This window comes from Pelophylax lessonae (assembly GCF_965119305.1).
Source record: "Pelophylax lessonae genome assembly, chromosome: 3".
Lineage (NCBI taxonomy): Eukaryota > Metazoa > Chordata > Amphibia > Anura > Ranidae > Pelophylax > Pelophylax lessonae.
The window spans coordinates 439,247,437-439,268,147 of record NC_138770.1 but is presented as its reverse complement, the minus strand read 5'-3'; the positions used below and the strand labels follow the sequence as shown (position 1 = coordinate 439,268,147).

The following is a 20,711-nucleotide window of genomic DNA, read 5'->3' as shown; positions in this document are numbered from 1 at the left end:
AATGCAGGGCTGCGGGCATGGTACAGGATAATGCGGGGCTGCGGGCATGGTACAGGATAATGCGGGGCTGTGGGCATGGTACAGGAGAATGCAGGGCTGCGGGCATGGTACAGGGGAATGCAGGGCTGCGGGCATGGTACAGGGGAATGCAGAGCTGCGGGCATGGTACAGGAGAATGCAGGGCTGCGGGCATGGTACAGGAGAATTCGTGGCTGTGGGCATTGTACAGGAGAATGCAGGGCTGTGGGCATTGTACAGGAGAATGCAGGGCTGCAGGCATTGTACAGGAGAATTCATGGCTGTGGGGATTGTACAGGAGAATGCAGGGCTGTGGGCATACTACAGGAGATGCAGTGCCTTGGTGCATGGTACAGGTGTACCATGCCTGCAGCACTGCATCTCTTGTGGTATGCCCACAGCCCCGCATAATGGCAGGTAGTGCGGCTGTGGAGGAGTCACACTTACCTGTTCATGAGGTGCATTCGATTTAAAAATGGTGCCGCCCGGCGCCAACACGTCATCGCACATGCGCCGCCGCTCGGGAAAGCTCATGTACGTTCGGCTATTTGCGGGAATAGCCGAACGTGTACAAACTTTCCTGAGCGGCGGCGGCGCATGCACGATAACGTGTTGGCGCCAGGCGGCGCCATTTTTAAATCGAAGGCGCCTCAGGAGCACGTCGGGCTGGCCGGGAATATACATTTTTTTTTATGACTCGAGTATAAGCCGAGGGGGATGTTTTCAGCACAAAAAATGTGCTGAAAAACTCGGCTTATACTCGAGTATATACGGTAACCACTTGCTGACTGCCGCCCGACTATATACGGCGGCGGTCAGCCCCTCCCAGGCAAAGTGACGTACTGATACGTTACTAGCCTGGGAGCCAATAGGGGGCGAGCGCGCGCCCCCGCTCGTACCCGAAGAAGCTGATGTCCGCTGGTCACTCGCGATCGTCGGGTATAGAGGGAGAAAGGCAGGCGGCTAGTGTAAACAAAGCCGCCTGTCGCTCTCCCCTGTGTAAAAGCACAGATCACTCGGTCCTGCTATGTAGGACCGTAGATCTGTGCTGTTACACAAACAGCCACATCCAATGACAGTAAGAAACACGCCCCTAGGGACACACTTAGCCCCTCCCTCTCCAATAAAGTTAACCCCTTCACTCCCAGTGTCATTTTTACAGTAACAGTGCAAATGTATAGCACTGATTACTGTAGTAATGTCACTGGTACCTCCAAAAAAGTGTCAAAAATGTCCGTCAAGGGTCCGATCTGTCCGCCGCAATGTCGCAGTCCTGCAAAAAAAATCGCAGATCGCCGCCATTACTCGGTAAAAAAAAAAAACAACAAAAATCTTTCCCTTAGTAAACGCAATAACTTTTGCGCAAACCAATCAAAATACGCTTATTGTGATTTTTTTTTTTTTTTACCAAACATAGGTAGCAGAAAACAAATTGGCCAAAAATTAAAAAAAAATTAGATTTTTACATTTTGGGGGGGGGGGAATTTCATATAAAAATAATTTAAAAATATTGTTATTTTTGCAAAATTGACGCTTTTATTTGTTTATAGCGCATGATCAAAAAATCGCACAGGCAATCAAATACCACCAAAAGAAAGCTCTGTTTGTGGGAAAAAAAGGACGTCAAATTCATTTGGGTACAGCATCGCACGACCGCGCAATTGTCCGTTAAAGTCACGCAGTGCCGAATCGCAAAATACCCCCTGGTCAGGAAGGGGGTAAAATCTTCCGGGGCTTAAGTGGTTAAAAACAAAAAAAATGTAAAGATTGAAAATCTATGGCATGGCTGGAAATGTGGATACCGAGAAAAAGTAGAAAATATACATATCAATATAAATACGGACAAAGAGCAAGACAAGAAAGACATATAAATACCACATGTCACAGATCTAGTTGTCCAAAGATAATTATGTCAATTTATCTAATCTAACTAGACTATGTGGCATGGATTCCAATCAATATATACCAAATATGTATACAATAGGAAATGGAAGTAGCAAAGATAGGGTGTTCCAGATAGGGAAGTACTGAATATTGTAATCAGTTAATTGCAATATATATCAATTATCCAAGATATCACAATATCTCATAGAGCAAGTGACATATTGCAAAATGTCCAGATATATCAAACATGTACACCTTGTCTGTCTTGTCTCCAATGTTTAGACGGACAGATGAATGCAAGAGTGCCGAAGCACTCAATAGAGGCATGAGCAATGGATTTCGGTGACTATGTAGTGTACACTGAGTCTACATGTGACAATGCGACTACGTGTACCCAGCATACACTACAAACCAATCTATCCCAGGCCTGTGTAATGTACACTAAGTTGGTATGTGACATATGCGACTATATATGTCCAGCATATACTAAAATCCAATCTATCCCAGGCATGAGAAAAATCGCATAATGAGTGGTATATATTTACCCAGCACACACTACAAACCATCTACCCCAGGCCTGTGTAATGTACACTAAGTCGGTATATGACATATGCGACTATGTGTGTCCAGCCTGTGTAATATACACTAAGTCGGTATGTGGCATATGCAACTATATGCGACTTAATGTGTCCAGCATATACTACAATCCAATCTATCCCAGGCATGAGAAAAATCGCATAGTGAGCAATATAAATGTACCCAGCATACACTACAATCCAATCTATCCCAGGCCTGTGCAATGTACAGTAAGTTAGTATGTGACATATGCGACTATGTGTGTCCAGCCTGTGAGCCTATACATGCCACCGATATATATCGCTCACTATGCGATTTTTCTCATGCCTGGGATAGATTGGATTGTAGTTTATGCTGGACATATATAGTCGCATATGTCACATACCGAGTTAGTGTACGTTACACAGGCCTGGGATAGATTGGATTGTAGTGTATGCTGGGTACATATATATCGCTCACTATGCGATTTTTCTCATGCCTGGGATAGATTGGATTGTAGTATATGCTGGACACACATAGTCTCATATGTCACATACTGACTTAGTGTATGTTACACAGGCCTGGGATAAATTAGATTGTAGTATATGCTGGACACACACAGTTGCATATAGTCACATATGTCACATACCGACTTAGTGTATATTACACAGGCTGGACACACATAGTCTGATATGTCACATACTGACTTAGTGTATATTACACAAGCCTGGGATAAATTAGATTGTAGTATATGCTGGACACACACAGTCGCATATAGTCACATATGTCACATACCGACTTAGTGTATATTACACAGGCTGGACACACAGTCGCTTATGTCACACACCAACTTAGTGTACATTACACAGGCCTGGAATAGATTGGTTTGTAGTGTATGCTGGGTACACGTAGTCGCATTGTCACATGTAGACTCAGTGTACACTACATAGGTCACCGAAATCCATTGCTCATGCCTCTATTGAGTGCTTCGGCACTCTTGCATTCATCTGTCCGTCTAAACATTGGAGACAAGACAGACAAGGTGTACATGTTTGATAAATCTGGACATTTTGCAATATGTCACTTGCTCTATGAGATATTGTGATATCTTGGATAATTTATATATATATATATATTACAATTAACTGATTACAATATTCAGTACTTCCATATCTGGATCCCCCTATCTTTGCTACTTCCAGTTCCGATTTTATACATATTTGGTATATATTGATTGGAATCCATGCCACATAGTCTAGTTAGATTAGATAAATTGATATAATTATCTTTGGACAACTAGATCTGTGACATGTGGTATTTATATGTCTTTCTTGTCTTGCTCTTTGTCCGTGTTTATATTGATATGTATATTTTCTACTTTTAATCGGTATCCACATTTCCAGCCACCCCATAGATTTTCGACCTTTAAATTTTTTTTGTTTTTAAGTGGGCATGGTTGGCCCTGTGGATATATAGGGGTGTTGGAATATTTTACAATTTATCTATGGCACATATCCCTTGTTGTTTTGTATGTGTATAACTTATCTTGTTCGATTGTACAATTTTTTCACCTCCATACACCATACAATCTTTCCTTCACATGTATGTTTTAGTCTTCATTTACATTTATCTTTATTTTCAAGGATAATACATATTTTTTGTAATATTGATTCATTATATTGTCACATTTCACATATTGTGATTATTTACACAAGATTATTTGAATATATGTGTTAAGATTTTGTTTCTTGTTCACCGATATTTGGATGTATTCTTGGTGCATGTGCATCACCTGCACTTTAGAGAATGGTCCGCCTCTTTATCGTATCCCCTGTTGTTAATTTAGACATCTGTGTATAAATAGAGATGTGTTGCTGACCTTTCTTTGTAACGATTAACCACTTTACCACCGGAAGATTTTGCTGTCTTACGTCCAGGCCACTTTTTGCGATTCGGCACTGTGCGACTTTAACTGACAATTTTTTTTTTTTTTTTTTTGCGGGACTGCGACATTGCGGCGGACATATCGGACCCTTGACTGACATTTTTGACACTTTTGGGGGTACCAGTGACATTACTGCAGTAATCAGTGCTATTTATATGCACTGTTACTGTAAAAATGACACTGGCAGGGAAGGGGTTAATTTTTATTGGTGATCAAGGGGTTAAGTGTGCCTGGTGCTTACTAACGTGTGTGGGGGGAGGTGACTGAGTGACACAGGGACAGATCGCAGGTTCAGCTATGCTGAACCCTGCAATCTGACCCTGTCTGTCACTTAGGAGATCTGCCCGCTTTGTTTACACAAGCGGGTGGATCTCCACACTCGATTCCCCGATGATCGGGGAAGAGCAGCGGTGATCACCGCCGCTCCTCCCCTGGCCCGATTCCCGCTGTGACTGAATACAGGGGGAGCAAGCCTCCGGCGGGGAGCGCACGCCGCCCACAAGTGGAGGAGTCCAGCTACGTAGGTCTACCTCACTGGATGGAATCGAACCACTTTGCCGCAGTACAGTCAATGTGACTGGTCGGCAAGTGGTTAAGCACACTTGCTAGTGGGTGAAACGCATCTACCTGTTGTTTGCCACATTGGGATGTTCGGTTAATAAACCAGAATTTTGATGATACCTGGAGTGCAGCCATTTCTTCTATATTGTATGCCCGTGTCGCGGGGTTCCTATTGGCCGACAGCCCCCCCCCCCCACTTCGGTGGAGAGGGGTTCTGTCAGGATATGGCGCCCCGCCGGTTCCAGGTATGGTGAGTAATTGTCCCCCCCCTCTCCCCTTGGTGGGTTTTGGAGTGGACACGTGCCCCTCCTTAGGATGGCCAGACCCCCGGGTTCCCATCTGTCCTGTCACGCACCCCCCCCCCCCCCGTACCTGTCGCCCCTCTCCGCCCTCCTCCCCTCACTTACTGGGGCTATGTGACGCTTGAAGCTACCCCTGGGTGCTGGGAACGGGCTTTATGCTGAAGGTGGGTGCGGGGGGGGTTCGACGACCGGACAATTGATCCTGACGTTCCCTCCCAGGAGGCTGGTGAGTCCCCTCGGGGGCCCACAGAAGCTCCGCAGGCCATGCTGGGCCGCCATTTTCTTGTAGCCCATGTGCTAAGAAGATCGGCGGCAATGTTTGTGTTGCCTGGTGGCCATTTTGCGGTGGATTCCCCTTGAAAATCAATGGCGGCCATGTTTTTGGAGTCCCTAGAGGTGTTTTTTTGGTGGTGAAGCCTCTCCTTATACCCTAGTGCTGACACTCGGGTTTCCTTCTACACGCAGATCGCTGCAGACACGTGCTGTACAGACATCTTGGGCCTTCCTGGTGCATCTCTGGTGCAGGTGGTAAGTCTGGGGGGGGTCTCTCTCTGTCTCTGAAGGGGGTATTCTCTGTTTTGTGCCTGACCTCTTGGGAGCGCTATAGCGCGGTGGGACGTTCCTAAACAGTATTTTTTTTAAAAAAAATTCTGCGGGTTCCCCTGGTGTGACATTGACCCTGTGGAACACGTTTCCCCACCTGACCTCTCTCGGAGGCCGCAGGGCCCTCAGGATCCCAGCCATCCATAGATGCACTGTCGGCGGTCCTGGAATCTTTTGTGTCCCGGGTGGAGGTGGCCTTTAATAGGTGAAGTGCCAAAAAACGCCCCCCGCCTTAACTGATGTGTCAGATTCAGAATCTGATTCAGCCACTGCAGACGTAGGTCTTCCTGCCGGGTCTACTACCTCGCACCCTGTCTCCTCTAATGGTGAGGATGACACCTCTCCCTCCACCACCGTGCAAGAAAAGGCGCTGGTGGATGCTTTGGTTGTATCTGTGCATGAGACCCTAAAAATGGAGGATGCAGCTGCGGTTACTTTTGGCACTCACAAGCCATCCAGAGCGGCAAAGGTTTTTCCCTTTCCCCGCGTATTTTGACAACATGGTCAAAAAAGAGTGGGACCACCCAAAGCGTCACCCTGGGGTGCCTAAGCGGATTGCTAGCTACCCCTTTGAGGAGTTCCTTTTTAAAAAGTGGACTGTGCCACCTACTGTGGACCCTCTGATCTCCAGACTGAATAAAGCTACCATGATTCCAGTGGAGGATTCCCCGTCCTTTAAGGATCTGGCAGATAGCAAGGCGGAGTCTGTGGCCCGCAATATGTACTACCTGGCGGGGTCTGCACGAAGACCGGTGTTTACTGTTTCCCTTGTGTCACAAACCTTGACTGAATGGGCTAAAGCCTCGTACACACGCAACGAATTTCCGCCGACCGGTCGTCCATCTTTTGTCCAGAGTGGTGTTTTGTTGGTTGGAATGTGCCTAGACTGCACACGAATTTTCCCTCACGACAGAATTCTACTTCAGAAGTGATGTCATGTGTTGGTTTGCTTTCTTTATGTTCTTTCTTCTCTGACCATGCCCAGTCTTGCTCATAAGATTTTTCCCTGTCGAAATCTGTACTGAGTGCACGAAAATCAGACGTGTTTTGACGGAGGACAAAAATTGTATAGCCCGCACACGAGAATTTTTTCGGCCGAAAAGTCGGAGTCGGTTGTTGGAAGCATCATACTAACAAGCCGAAAATCGGCAGATCGGTCGTCGGACGAAAATTCCCGGCCGAAGTTCGATTCGTGTGTACGGGGCTTAAGTTACCACACAGTGACCTGCAGGGGGAACAACTCCCCCCCTGCCTTTGCGGAGCTGGCGGACCAGTTGGTTCAGGGGTTGCAATTTCTTTGCGATACCTCGCTGAAAGCTGCTCCACTATTGACCCAACTGTTGGTTTTGGCAGTGGTCATCCAGCGTATACTTTGGTTAAAATGCTGGTCTGTGAATCAGACCTCAAAGAAGGCCTTGCCTGATCTACCTTTTCAAGGTGATCACCTCTTTGGGGATACCCTTGATGACATTATCAAAAGTCTTACAGGGGGTAAGAGTACCTTTCTCCCACAGGCTAACAAGAGTGAGAACCCTCGTCGTAGGCAGGGTCCCTCCTTTTCAGCACACAAAAAAATGTTTTGGTCCCATGGTCAATTGATAAGGAATCAAAGTCCTTCAAGGCCCCCTTGGATGGCTCCAAACAACCCTGGTCTGGAAAACCGAAATCGGATTTCTCCAGACCTGAGGATAAGACCCCTTCAGCCTGAAGGTGCGCCCTCACCTGTTATTGGGGTTTATTGGGGTGGGGGGACGTTTTTGCTGGTTTCCGGACCTGTGGCTATCCCGGAAACAAGACAAGTGGGTTCACAAGGTCATACAGTCCGCTTGCAAGATCGATCTTTGGGGCGACTGAGTCTTTTCGGAAGTCAGATTCGTTCTTTGTACTCACGGATGGACCAAAGAAAGGGCTGCGTGCGTCTGCTGTGACTATTTCCAGATGGATTAGACAGACAGTTGTGCAGGCTTATTCAATTAAGGGTCAGGTTCCACCTTTCCCTGTTAAGGCGCATTCTACTTGGGGGCTTAGTGCTTCCTAGGCCTTTCACCATCAGGCATCTGTGGTTCAGGTTTGCAAGGCGGCTACCTGGTCGTCTGTTCATACCTTCACAAAGTTTTATAAGGTGGATGTGCTGGCATAGACTGCCCATAGGCATAGCCAGAAATTTTTTTCTGCCTGGTGTCCTACTCCTGTAGGGGGCAGTATAACCCTACTGTTAAGAAGAACAGAGACTGCGTCCATTAGTTAACTTCATAGAAAAGGATTTAAGACAAAAATCCAATTTTTGCTCTGCACTATTTTATTTGAATAATTATATAAGCTTGTATCTTTGTAAAGCACAGTATAAGCAATCTTTCAACATTTTATGTTTTTTGTATTTTTTTCCAGACTTCTGTTGCAAGAAACATAGTTGCTCAGATGTCAACACATCAAATTTCCAAATATGACAATGTCTCCACTTCTCCCATTGAGCCAACTGTTGAAGAAATACATTTCATTGAGGAAAAAGGGAAGAAAAACACGGACGTGTCAACTGATTCGGTTTCCAAAGAAAGTACTGACCCTGGATACCACAGTTCAAATGAACAGAAAACAAGCGAAAGAGATTATCCGTCCAACAGCAGCAGTTATTTCCATACAGATAGTAGTGTGAGTGGTAATATTTCTAGAGACACCCCATTGCCAGAAAAAGACGAGAACATCGCTAAGCATTCACCAGAACCACCAAAGCCATTACCTGATTCCTTTGGATATGACAAGCCACATTTTCCTAAAGAATTAGTCTGAGACTGTTACTAAATACCTTAGCACTTCTAAGCACTTCCTTATATCAGCTGTCTGTATTGTGCCATATTTATACAAATGTTAAATCAAATTTTAATCAGAACTACGACCCTTGCCGGTGTGAACCAATGGCATTGTACTACAACAGTACAGCTGAATGTTTTTACTGAAGAGAGTGAATTATTCTATGAAAATACTTTTATCTCTTCTGTTACCTAAAGCATTATAGGGTTATGAGAGGACCAAGCAAGAGTACTTACTGAGAAATCAAAACTGTGGGGTAAAAGATATCTCTCCTTATATTTAGGACAATATCATTGCACTTATTGTGTTGAAGAAACTTTTGCATATTGCAGATAACACTGGTTTTAACACATGCTTCTGTATTTTTTTCTATATCATATACGGATAAATTAATTTATTTGTGCAAATTGAGATCGGGCTACATTTTGTATAGTTTATGTTAAAAAATTTTAGCCAGTATTATTATTATTTTTTTTTTTTTTTTTTGAGTAGGGGGGGAGAAGCATGGCCAAAAACGAACACACACACACACACACACAGTTTGAGAATTGCTTCCTAGCCTATGTTGCATAGATGGTTGTAAGCTCAAGACGAGTTCTGTAAGAGTGTAGGCCCCCTATTATGCTGTTGCCATCTCCTATGTGCTTGAGCATCTGGTGGGTGTTACAGCAAGGAGACCTTAAAAATATAGGTAAACACCTGTCAAGTCCAAATGAATGTTAATCTCCTTGCATCTCACAGGACTAAAGGAATTCTGGAAGGTGGTGTTATCCTCCTACTGTGGGAGAATATTCTGGTATCAGTAAAGCTATTTCTAATTACATGTGTTTAGCCTTGCCAGATCATTGATTTTTATCAGTGATTTGCAGTTGATTCGTGTGATAGAGCCACCACACCTCCCATTTAGTCAATATCCACATGTCTGTCACATGTTTTTGTTTAGTAAAACATCATAATTATTTTGGAACTTTAACTTGGATTACATGTTCAAAAGTGTTTTGCCTGTACAAAAACTCAGTTCTTGCCTTTTTTATAAACACTTATTGTAACATTGTTGGAGAAGTGGAAGGTAAAGGTCTCTGTCCATTGTCCAAAGAGCCAAGTGGTATATTCCTCTCGCACACCTTACTAGGATCAACCATGTGATTAAAAGGGTTCTGCAACAAATCCCGACTGGTGTTCGTGAATGCTATATGTCGCCAGCACACCAACAAGCTTGTTTCAATTTAAAAAGCTTAATCTTTCTATGATCACAGTGAAAAGCAACATTTTAAGACCATGCTGGCACCCTTCCTCAGGCATACGAGGAGTGAGGAGGGTACCTGTATGGTTCTGAATGGTTGCATTTCTGTGGGAACTTACAAAAAATAAAAAGCTTTGCACTTTGAAACAAGCTTGTCATTTGCCAATGACATATTTCATTATTGTCCAAAGATCTAAACCAATACTGGTATAATTTATTAGCTGTACCAGATATAATCGCAAGGGTAATTATTGACATTAATAAAAAAAAAAGATGTATCTCTGCACTGTGGTGGGGCGGCAGCTGACACAGATAAGTAATATACCAAACTTATAAATAATCTTAAGAAAAAGTGTGTAGTGCCAACAGTGAATGAACAACAGCTAAATGTGAATACTGTGTTTATAAATGGACAACACCAAAATAAAGTCCAAAAAAGTGCTAAAGTGAAAAAAAAATGTATTTATATATGTCCAATCTTGAATGAAAATCAACACTAAAAAAACAATATAGGAATAAATATAGGTTTAAATGCACAGTCCCATGATAGGATCAGCAATATAAACTTCTTGGTGAGTACATAGTTCAGTGCACAGATGTGCACAAAAATTAGTGGTGACTTGAAAAGTGAAGAAGTGATCCAGTACAGTGCTCCAGAATCATCCACCACACCCCTGTGAAATGGACACTCTCACAGGAAAAGCTGGCTACCGTTACAGCAGCAAACACGCACTCTGCCATCTGTTGTGGGGAAGGCTGTTGAGCAACTCACACCATCCATCCAGATGTAAGTGGTAAATAAAGCTCACCGGGAGCCAGATGAAGTCTCCATAGTGTAATATTTATTGGATGTGTATGTTAAAAGCCAAAATAAACTGAATCCTAAAACAATATGACAATAGGTGCCAGTACCGACCCGCTATTGGACAGTGGCCTAAAGTTAGCACTAGTGTCTCCTCCACGTTTCATCCAATGGGACGTTATCAAGCCTTCCCCACAAAATATGGCAGATCTACACTGAGTGCATGTTTGCTGCTGTAACAGCAGCCAGCTTTCCGTTGAGTGTCCATTTCACGGGTGCAGTGGATGATTCTGTAACACTGTACTGGATCAATTCTTTTCTTTTCAAGTCACCACTAATTTTTTTCACATCTGTGCACTGAACTTTGTACTTTCACCAAGAAGTTTATATTGCTGATCCGATCATGGGACTGTTCATTTAAACCTATATTTTTCACTATATTGTTTTTTTTTTTTTTATTGTTTTTCATTCAAGATTGGACTTCTAAATACTTATTGTTATTATTTGCACTTTTATTCCTGTTTATATAAGGGGCCACTATGAGCTTTGTCTAAACCGTTTTATGAAGCAGCTTCTAATGATATTTTTGTTTTTATAAATTCAGAAATGGGAAAGAAAGAAATACAGTGAAAGATGAGCCATTCTCTTAATATCTGACAAATTGGGATTTTTTCTTATCGGCATGTGTGTGTATATATGTATCAATATGTATATTAATGTAAATATATGAAACAGACAAAAAATGTGGCAGTCACAGTTCTTTGCTGGTTCAAAAAAAAAATCACTGGTATTTTATTACAACCAACATTTTGTTGCAGCCCGCCATTCTCAATGTTGCATTAAACAGCCAAAAGGTCATATAAATATCCTCATATGTAAAATCCAACCCCACCTTCAATTGTGACAGAAACCTTAGATAGACACAAAGGTAACAGTTAGGGATGCACCGAAATGAAAATTCTGGGCCGAAACCGAAAATGCAGGATGCCCTTGGCCAAAAACCGAAACCGAAAATGACTTTTTCCCCCCAAAAATTTTTAAAATAGATAGAACAGGGGCATACACCAAAAACAGGTCGCGATGTACACCTGTCGCTGCCAACCTGTCACAGTATATGTACTGTGATGGGTTGGCAAGAGGTTAATTTAATTACCAATGGTATTTGTATTATGCAGCATGAGGGGGTTAATGTATTGTCACTGCTGCATTAGTGACTGACCAGTGGCAGTTAATTAACCCCTTTGTGCTGCATTAGTGCAACCAGTGTTAATTAACACTGATACTGGTTGCACTAATGCAGCACAAAGGGGTTAATTAACTGCCACTGGTCGGTCACTAATGCATCAGTGACCTGCAGTGACAATACATTAACCCCTCATGCTGCATAATACTAATACCATTGGTAAGCTGCCTCAGCTCTCTCCCCCCCCCCTAAAGAACTACTCCTGGGAGGGTGTTTCTGATAAAATAATTCACCAGAAGGGGTGTTTGACAGATAATCACCTCCCACTATGGGACTTGGCACTGAAAGTGTTTAGACAGCTTTTATCCTCGTGCACAGTAGCTTCCTCATGCCATATTAATTCTGCTTAGATATGTGTACAGAGGACTTTTGTGATGCATCTCATTAGTGATAGGTGTACAGTTGAGTAGAGAGCTGGAGCCTATATTTCAGCCCTGAAAACAGAGAATCTTATATAACATTGCTTTTAAGGTTCATTGGCTGCTGTGCTTTCTCTTTGTTCTGCTCTTCTGCCAGTTTTAGTCATTGCTTCAAACCATAACCAGCGCAGAATAACAAAACCCTCTCCCTAACAAAATCCATTAATAATTAAGGTGTCCTTAGAATGAGGATCTTAATTTCCCCGAGGCAGTCACAAGTGACACACCGGGCGGGAGGGCGGGGTGAGCGGCCGCTATAGATATAACTATTTTATCCATCCCTGTCAGCTCAGCGGGACTATGACTGTGTGAATGAGAAGTGACCTGACACCGGGCGGCCGCTAATAACTATAACTATGTGAGCGCTTCACTTCCCTGTCAGCGGAGATACATGCCTTACAGAGAAGTGAAGCTCTCGCATAGGTATAGCTATTAGCGGACACCCCCCCCCCCCCCGCCCGGTGTCAGGTTAGATCAGTTCTCATTCACACACAGTCACAATCCCGCTGAGCTGACAAGGATGGATCACATTAGTTCTCTCTATAGCGCCTGCTCGCCCCGCCCTCCCGCCTGGTATGTCCATTCATTAATGCAGAGATCGTAGTAGGGACGTCATTGAGAGGCGGGCGGCCGGCCAGAGGCGGGACTTTTAAACCTGCCCTGCGCTGCACCCTCCTCCTTCCCCACGGTGGCCATATTTATTTCGGCACTGTTAACCCATTTTCGGCGGATAATTTCGGTGGCCGAAATTTCAGTGCATCCCTAGTAACAGTAGATATACACGTTTTTATGATGTAGCTAAAAGCACTGTTCTCTCTGTTGCAAAGCAATGTAAATAACATGTATGCAATAGTTAAACAGCAATTTTACAGAAGGAGGAGTCAAACGAGGATATGCTCATGATACCAAAGCAGATATTTATTGGAGATTAATTTTGTAGTTTGGGTATAAGAGAAAAACGCACTAATGGTTAGAGAAAGTAAGCTCCTTAACAGTGACAATGGGCAGTTTTATATATGTGCTATTAACCCGTTCCCATCGACAGTATGCATTTATGTGGCCTCACTGGACTGGGCTTTTTTCCATGGCGTTGCGTATCTGTCTTTGTGCTGGGAGCGCAGCACAGACCGGGTCTCCCTGGGAGCCCTGGGTCCCGTACTAATATTCAGGACACCGAACTCCTAGTTCCGGGTCACCTGATCACTGTGATAGCCTTTGATTGGCTATCACAGTAATCTCTCACTGTGAAACCCACCCTTGTGTTTTTTCTCTGAATGGAGGGGAGAGATGCATTATATCTCCTTCTCTTTGCAGAGAAATATAAACATAATTATGTGTAAAAAAAAATAAATAAAAAATAAAATAATACCCAGATCAAGGTTTGTTCTAAGTTAGTGCCAGGGTTAGTGTTTGAGTCAAGTAAGGCTCAAAGGTTAGGGTCAAAGCTTGTGGTCAGTATACTTTGGGCAAGATTTATAAAAAAAAAAAAAACAGTGTGTTTTAGGTGGGATTAAAAAAAAAAAAAAGAAGCAAAATGTACACCATTATTTCTGAACTGTACTACAGGTGCAAACAACAACTAACATGCACATATGTGGTATCACTGCAAACATTAGGAGCAGGAGAACTAATTTTATGTTCTTTGGTGGTAGGTTATGGTAGTAGCAGGTGAAATATACAACTATTTTTTCTTTTTTTTCTTTTTTTTTCTTTTTTTTTTTACTATTTTTTTATGCAAGTATTTCTGTGATAAAAAAAATTAATAAATAAAAAATCAAGGAGATATCCATTACTATTTACCACCAAATAAAAGCCCAGCATGTCCTAAAAAAAATAAGGTAGAATATATTATCCACCTGGATGCAAAAAGTAGTTGTGATATGTACGGTTTTACTAACACATGTCAAAGTTGCTAAATTTTGCTTAGGCTTTAACATTTGTTTTACCCTTAGATGGGAAGGGGTTTTTATCAGTTTGCAATGCTTGTTTATAAAACAATATCTAAGTCACAAAAGCAATGACACTTAAATAACACATTTTCTCTTTCGTTCACTGACAGACACAGCTTCAAGTCTTCCGACCATTGGGCCTATGCTCTTGCTCTCTAGGAGTAGGACTAGGCGGAAACCTTTTTGGTTACGCCCCTGGGGACGTCCCAGAGGGTATAACATCACTTCCTGCTGTAGGACTTCCAGACGGTGATTCCTACGCAGGTATTCTTAGGAAATCTACTTCTGGGAAGGTTTATCATCGAGTTTGGAAGGCGTACAGTACTTGGTGTGAGTTGCGGTGGGGGGGGGGGGGGGTTCTCCCCGCTCCTTTTCTGTGGGGGTTCTCCCCGCTCCTTTTCTGTGTCTCGTCTGTTGGAGTTTCTACAATTGGATGGGCATCATCAAGGGCCAGATTTCTGCCTTGGCTAATTTTTTTCAAAGGCCATTGGCGGCGAAGTCCTTAGTTTACACTTTTGAATAGTTCACACGCCACCTGGCTCCTCCGGTTCGATCCCTGGTACCTCCATGGGATCTCAATTTGGTTCTGTCGGTGCTTCAAAGGCCTCCCTTTGAAAATATTACAGAAATTCCTCTGCTCACTCTGTCGCAGAAGGTGGCTTTCTTAGTAGCTATTACTTCCACATGTCGCGTGTCGGAGTTGGCTGCGTCGTCCTGTCGGTCACCTTACTTGGTGATTCATAGGGACAAAGTGGTGTTACGACCCTGTCAGGCATTACTTCCTAAGGTTGTCTCTGGGTTTCATTTGAATGAGGACATTGTGCTACTGTCCTTATGTCCTAAGCCTAAACATCCTAAGGAAATTAATTGCCTTGCATTCCTTAGATGTAGTAAGAGTGATTCTGGTTTACCTGGCGGTGACTGAACCGATTAGGAAATCCAATTCTTTCTGCTTACAGATGGACCTCTTAAGGGGCAGACCACATCTGCTGCAACCATTTCCAAGTGGATCAGGCAGATGGTGGTGCAGGCCTACTCCATTAAGGGTCAGGTTCCTCCTTTCCCTGTTAAAGCGCATTCTACGAGGGCGCTTAGTCCCCTTATGGGCCTTCTGTCATAAGGCATCAGTGGTTCAAGTATGCAAGGTGGCTACTTGGTCTTCTGTACACACATTCACAAAATTTTATAAAGTTGATGCAAGGTTTTGCAGGCTGCGGTTACGGAGGCTTCCGCTTCTTGAGGGTGAAAATTTTTTTGGGTGGCGAGCTCCAGTTGTTCTTAGTTGAGCTCCTATTGTTACCTGGTTGGCTATGTTTAGCCTTGTTGGGAATCCTGTGTTTGCTGTTTTTTTTCCCACCCCTCATGTTGCACTGCTTTGGGACATCTTAGTGGTCTGAAGACTTGAAGCGTCTGTCAGTGAATGAAAGAGAAAACTGGATTTTTGTCTTACCGTAAAATCCTTTTCTCTGAGGTTCACTAACAGACACAGCACCCTTCCTTCTTTTGGGGTTGAGTTATTTGTTGTTCTGACACTGCTTGTTACAAACTGGAAGTCCTATAGCAGGAAGTGATGATATACCCTCTGGGATGGCCCCAGGGGCGTAACCAAAAAGGTTTCCACCTAGTCTTACTCCTAGAGAGCAAGAGCATAAGCCCAAAGGTCTGAAGAGTTGAAGCTGTGTCTATCGCTGAACCTCAGAGAAAAGGATTTTATGGTAAGACAAAAATCCAGTTATTCTGAATTTAATGTTTAAAGCAGAAGAGTACCACCTACTAGAGTGGCTCTTGCCTTTTATGTGAAATTATGTACAGCATACCTGCACAGTATAGAAGATTTACATACTAGCCTACTTTTCTCCATTGCTGGCAGGTCCATGATTATTTTCAATACATTCCTTCCTTGTCTCCTCTGCATCTTCTTCGGTACATCTGGCTCCAGCATCTTCCCTTTAACCGCTTGCCGACCGCCGCACGACAATTTACTGCGGCGGTCAGCCCCTCACAGGCAAAGCGATGTAGTACTACGTCGCTAGCCAGTGAGGGTCTAGGGAGTGAGCGCGCGCCGCCGGAGGCGCGCTCCCGCATCCCCCCCGTGCGTGCGTGTGACCGGCGGACCCGATGTCCGCCGGTCACTTGCGATCGTCTGTTAGAGCAGGAGAAAGGCAGGCGGCTAATGTAAACAAGCCGCCTGTCATTCTCCCCTGTGTATGAATAGTGATCATACGGTTCTACTATGTAGGGCCATTGATCACTGTTCCTACACCTCAAGCCACAGCTAATCACAGTTACAATCACGCCCCTAGGGACACACATAACCCCTCCCTCTCAAAAAAGTTAACCCCTTCACTGCCAGTGTCATTTTACAGTAACAGTGCATATGTATAGCACTGATTACTGTAGTAATGTCACTGGTAACCCCAAAAATGTCAGTCAAGGGTCCGATCTGTCCGCCGCAATGTCGCAGTACTGCAAAAAAAATCGTAGATCGCCGCCATTACGCGTTAAAAAAAAACAACAAAAATCTTTCCCTTAGTTAACGCGATAACTTTTGCGCAAACCAATCAAAATACGCTTTTTGCGTTTTTTTTTTTTTTTTTTAACCAAACATATGTAGCATAAAACAAATTGTCCGAAAATGTTAAATTGTGATTTTTTTACATTTTTTTTGGGGGGGGGGATTTCATATAAAAAAATTTGAAAAATATTCTTATTTTTGCAAAATTTACGCTTTTTTTTTGCTTATAGCGCATGAACAAAAAAATCGCACAGGTGATTTGTGGTGGTGACAAATATCACCAAAAGAAAGCTCTGTTTGTGGGAAAAAAAGGACTTGTCCGTTAAAGTCACGCAGTGCCGAATCGCAAAATAGGCCCTGGTCAGGAAGAGGGTAAAATCTTCCGGGGCTTAAGTGGTTAACCATTTGTTGGCCAATCATAATACTTCTTCATAGCATACACGCTAGTGTCACACTCACTTTTAGAAGCCAAGGGTGTGCACTGCAGATGTGTCCGAGGCAGTGAACGTGAAACAAAAAATTGCTTGGAGAAATAGTGTGTTTTCCCTTTTGTCAGTCATACAAAGTCGCTACTGTCAAACACTCTAGCTCCTGACAATTTTTATTTTCTGTGTGGCCCATTTTTCAAGTGTTAATATATATCCAAGAGGTAGGCTAAAGAATACAAGTTTTGACTGTTGTATGTAATTATTTTAGGATAAAACTTAAAATTGGTTAATTTCATGAGGATTTCATGAGTTTTTTTTTTTTTTTTTGTCCTTTAAAAGTGAGAATAAAGTTAAATATATTTTAGTTATTATTAAAACTCTTATGTTGACTTATTGATTAAATTACTCCTCCCTCTGTGTTTACCACTTGAGCTCCTAAAGATTTTACCTCCTTCATGGCCAGAGCATTGTTTGCTATTCAGCACTGTGCTACATTAACTGCCAATTGCACGGTCATTCAACACTGTACACAAATTTAATTTTATTTACACAAAAATAGGTTTTCTTTTGGTGGTATTTGATCACCACAATTTTGAGGGAAAAAAAATGTTTTCTACTTTGTTATAGAACATATGCAGTATAAAACAAATATCTTCATAAATGTAGGCCAAAATGTATTCTGCTACATGTTTAAAAATCCCAATAAATGGATATTGGTTTGTGTGAAAGTTATAGCGTCTACAAACTGTGGTATGCAATATCTCAGAAAAGTCAGTACACCCCTCACATTTTTGTAAATATTTTTTTTATATCTTTTCCTGTGACAACACTGAAGAAATGACACTTTGCTACAATGTAAAGTAGTGAGTGTACAGCTTGTATAAGACCCCATTCAGACCAGCGCGACTTGTCAGCCTGACAAGTCGCGCTCGGTCGCTCGCCATTGATTAGCACAGGACCCGTTCTAATAGGAGCGACACAGGTCGCTCCGACTTAGAAAAAGGGTCCTGTACTACTTTGGGGCGACCTGGGAGCGACTTGCATTGACTTCCATTATGTGAAGTCCCTGCAAGTCGCGCCAAAGTCGCGGTGCACACTGTGCACCACGACTTCACAGGTCGCCCCTCGAAGTCCGATCGCGCCAGTCTGAATGGGCTGTAACAGTGTAAATTTGCTGTCCCCTCAAAATAACTCCATTAATGTCTAAACTGCTGGCAACAAAAAGTGAGTACACCCCCCAAGAAAAAAATGTCCAAACTGGGCCCAAGGTGTCAATATTTTGTGGGGCCACCATTATTTTCCAGCACTGCCTTAACCCTTATGGGCATGGAGTTCACCAGAGCTTCACAGGTTGCCACTCCTCCATTACGGACCTCCCACCACATATATACTGCGGCGCGGTGGCCCAGCTGCGCAAAATCGCGTACATGTACGTGATTTTGTGTATGCGATCTGGGGCTTGCGCTCGTTGCTCCCGCTGTGTTTGGACACAGTGAGAGCCAGTCAGTGGGTCTGGCTGCCGCGATGGCCACCAAGACCTGCCAATCATTCGAAAGAAAGGCAGAATGGCGGTCTGTAAACAAGGCAGACCGCTGTTCTGTCAGGGAGTAAAAGAGATATTTTGTGTTTCAGCTATCAGAAACACAGATCTCTCTTTTCCTCCAGTGCATCCACTCCCCCCACAGTTAAAAGGCACTCCCTAGGAGCACACTTAATCCCTTGATCGCTCCTGGTGGTATCTCCTTCCCCTGCCATTGTCATATATACAGTGACAGTGCATTTGTTTTAGCACTGATCAATGTAGTGGTGTCACTGGTCCCCAAAAAGTGTAATTTAGTGTCAGATTTATCTGCCGCAATGTCGCAGTCCTGCTAAAAATTGATAATTGCTGCCATTACTAATAATAACAATAAAAAAAAAAAAAATTAAAAGTCTATAAATCTATCCCATAGATTGTAGACACTATAACTTTTGCTCAAACCAATTAATATACACTTGTTGGGATTTTTTTTTACCAAACATATGTAGCAGAATACATATTGACCTAATTGATAAAGAAATTCGATTTCTCTTGCGTCCTCTGACAGTCCCCGCCCACTCATTCAGTCTGCACGTCTGGGTATTGGCCTTCTCCACAGGAGTAAGCTAAGCAGAAGATTTTGTTAGAAATAATCACAAAACCTTTGTATAGACACACCTACAGGGGCTGTACTTCTGGTCAATACCCCCAGCTAGCCTCATTCCCAATTCAGTTTTCTGCTGCCTAGCTTAGGAGTAGGCTGGGTTTCCCTGGCTGTGACTTCGGTCTCAGCTTTTTTCTTTTCTCTCTAAAAAAGTGTTTTTTTCTTTTAAAAGATAGCTTTTTATTTTCTCCTTCGCTTAGTTAGTCAGACTTTAAAAGACTACAGCGTTTGTGGAGCTGGGCCTTGCTCTGGTTATCCAGCCTGCCATCGAGCGTTAGCAGGTTATTGGTACGCCCAGGCCTCGCAAACGACAATGTCCCTGGCGTCAGGGATGAGCCTGCGAAGTTGTTATCTTCGCTGGAATGTCTCAACTGTGGTACGCCCGCGTGTTGCTAGCGTCCCCTTCGGCTGACGGCACCCCCCCCTCGGGGTGGGAGGTTTCCCGTCGCAGAGCGGTGCCCACGTTTCGCTGGACTGGAGTACCAAGACTACCCCTCTGTCTTTGAAACATGTTTGTCGGGGGGTGTATGTGGGCCCTTTGTTTGGGCATGACAGTTCAGGTAAGGGTTCTGTGATATCCCCCTCATGGCTGTAGGTGCGGCTTTTGTGTGTTCCTTCCCGGTTCCTGCGGGGGCACTGTCGCGGTTTGACCGCGGTGTGAGGGGGGTGCGATTGGTCTCCTACGTCCCAGGGGTGCTTGTGGGGGTCAGTGCATGGTTTTTTGGGGCCGCAAATAGTGCTATTCTGCGCGGCCGCCATTTTGGGTGTGGGCAGGCTGTTCGGCCTTAGAGTGTGGGCAGCAGCCATTTTCTGTCATCCTTTTGGCGCCGATCGGGTGCCATCTTTAGTGTGGGCTTGATGTCCTTTGTGGGCAGCGGCCATTTCCCCAGGGTTTTCCTCCCATAGACTTCTATTGGCAACCATTTTATTGTGGCTCAGGGCTGGCTTTACCTCTAGGGGCGTGAGGTCACTTCCTCCTTCCCTTCAGATTCTCAGCAGCGGGGCAAGTATAACACACTGTGGGGGGCATTTTACTGTTTTCTCTGGCCTGGATTCCTGCTAGCACTCATTTTTATAGATTCCTGTAGCAAGGGACTAGGTCTCCATTTGCGGTGGGGGCCGCGGGAATCGCCGTTTCAAAGGGCCAGCGTCACTTAAATTGTGTATTGCTATTATAGAGTCCCAGGATAGCAAATTCCCCACAGGCCTGGTGGGTGGTTCAGGTACCCCTGAATCCACTTCTATGGCCTCTC

At 43.8% G+C, this 20,711-nt stretch overlaps 1 protein-coding gene across 1 annotated transcript in view; it reads left to right on the top strand.

Annotated features, from left to right (window-relative positions):
* Positions 1-9,150, top strand: part of IFNGR1 (interferon gamma receptor 1) — a 146,133-nt gene extending 136,983 nt beyond the window's left edge. Inside the window, exon 7 of the mRNA XM_082252248.1 lies at positions 8,257-9,150. Within this exon, the coding sequence (XP_082108374.1) occupies positions 8,257-8,655 (399 nt within the window). The 3' untranslated portion in view covers positions 8,656-9,150. The remainder of the gene's footprint in view (positions 1-8,256) is intronic.
* The last annotated feature ends 11,561 nt before the right edge of the window (positions 9,151-20,711 follow it).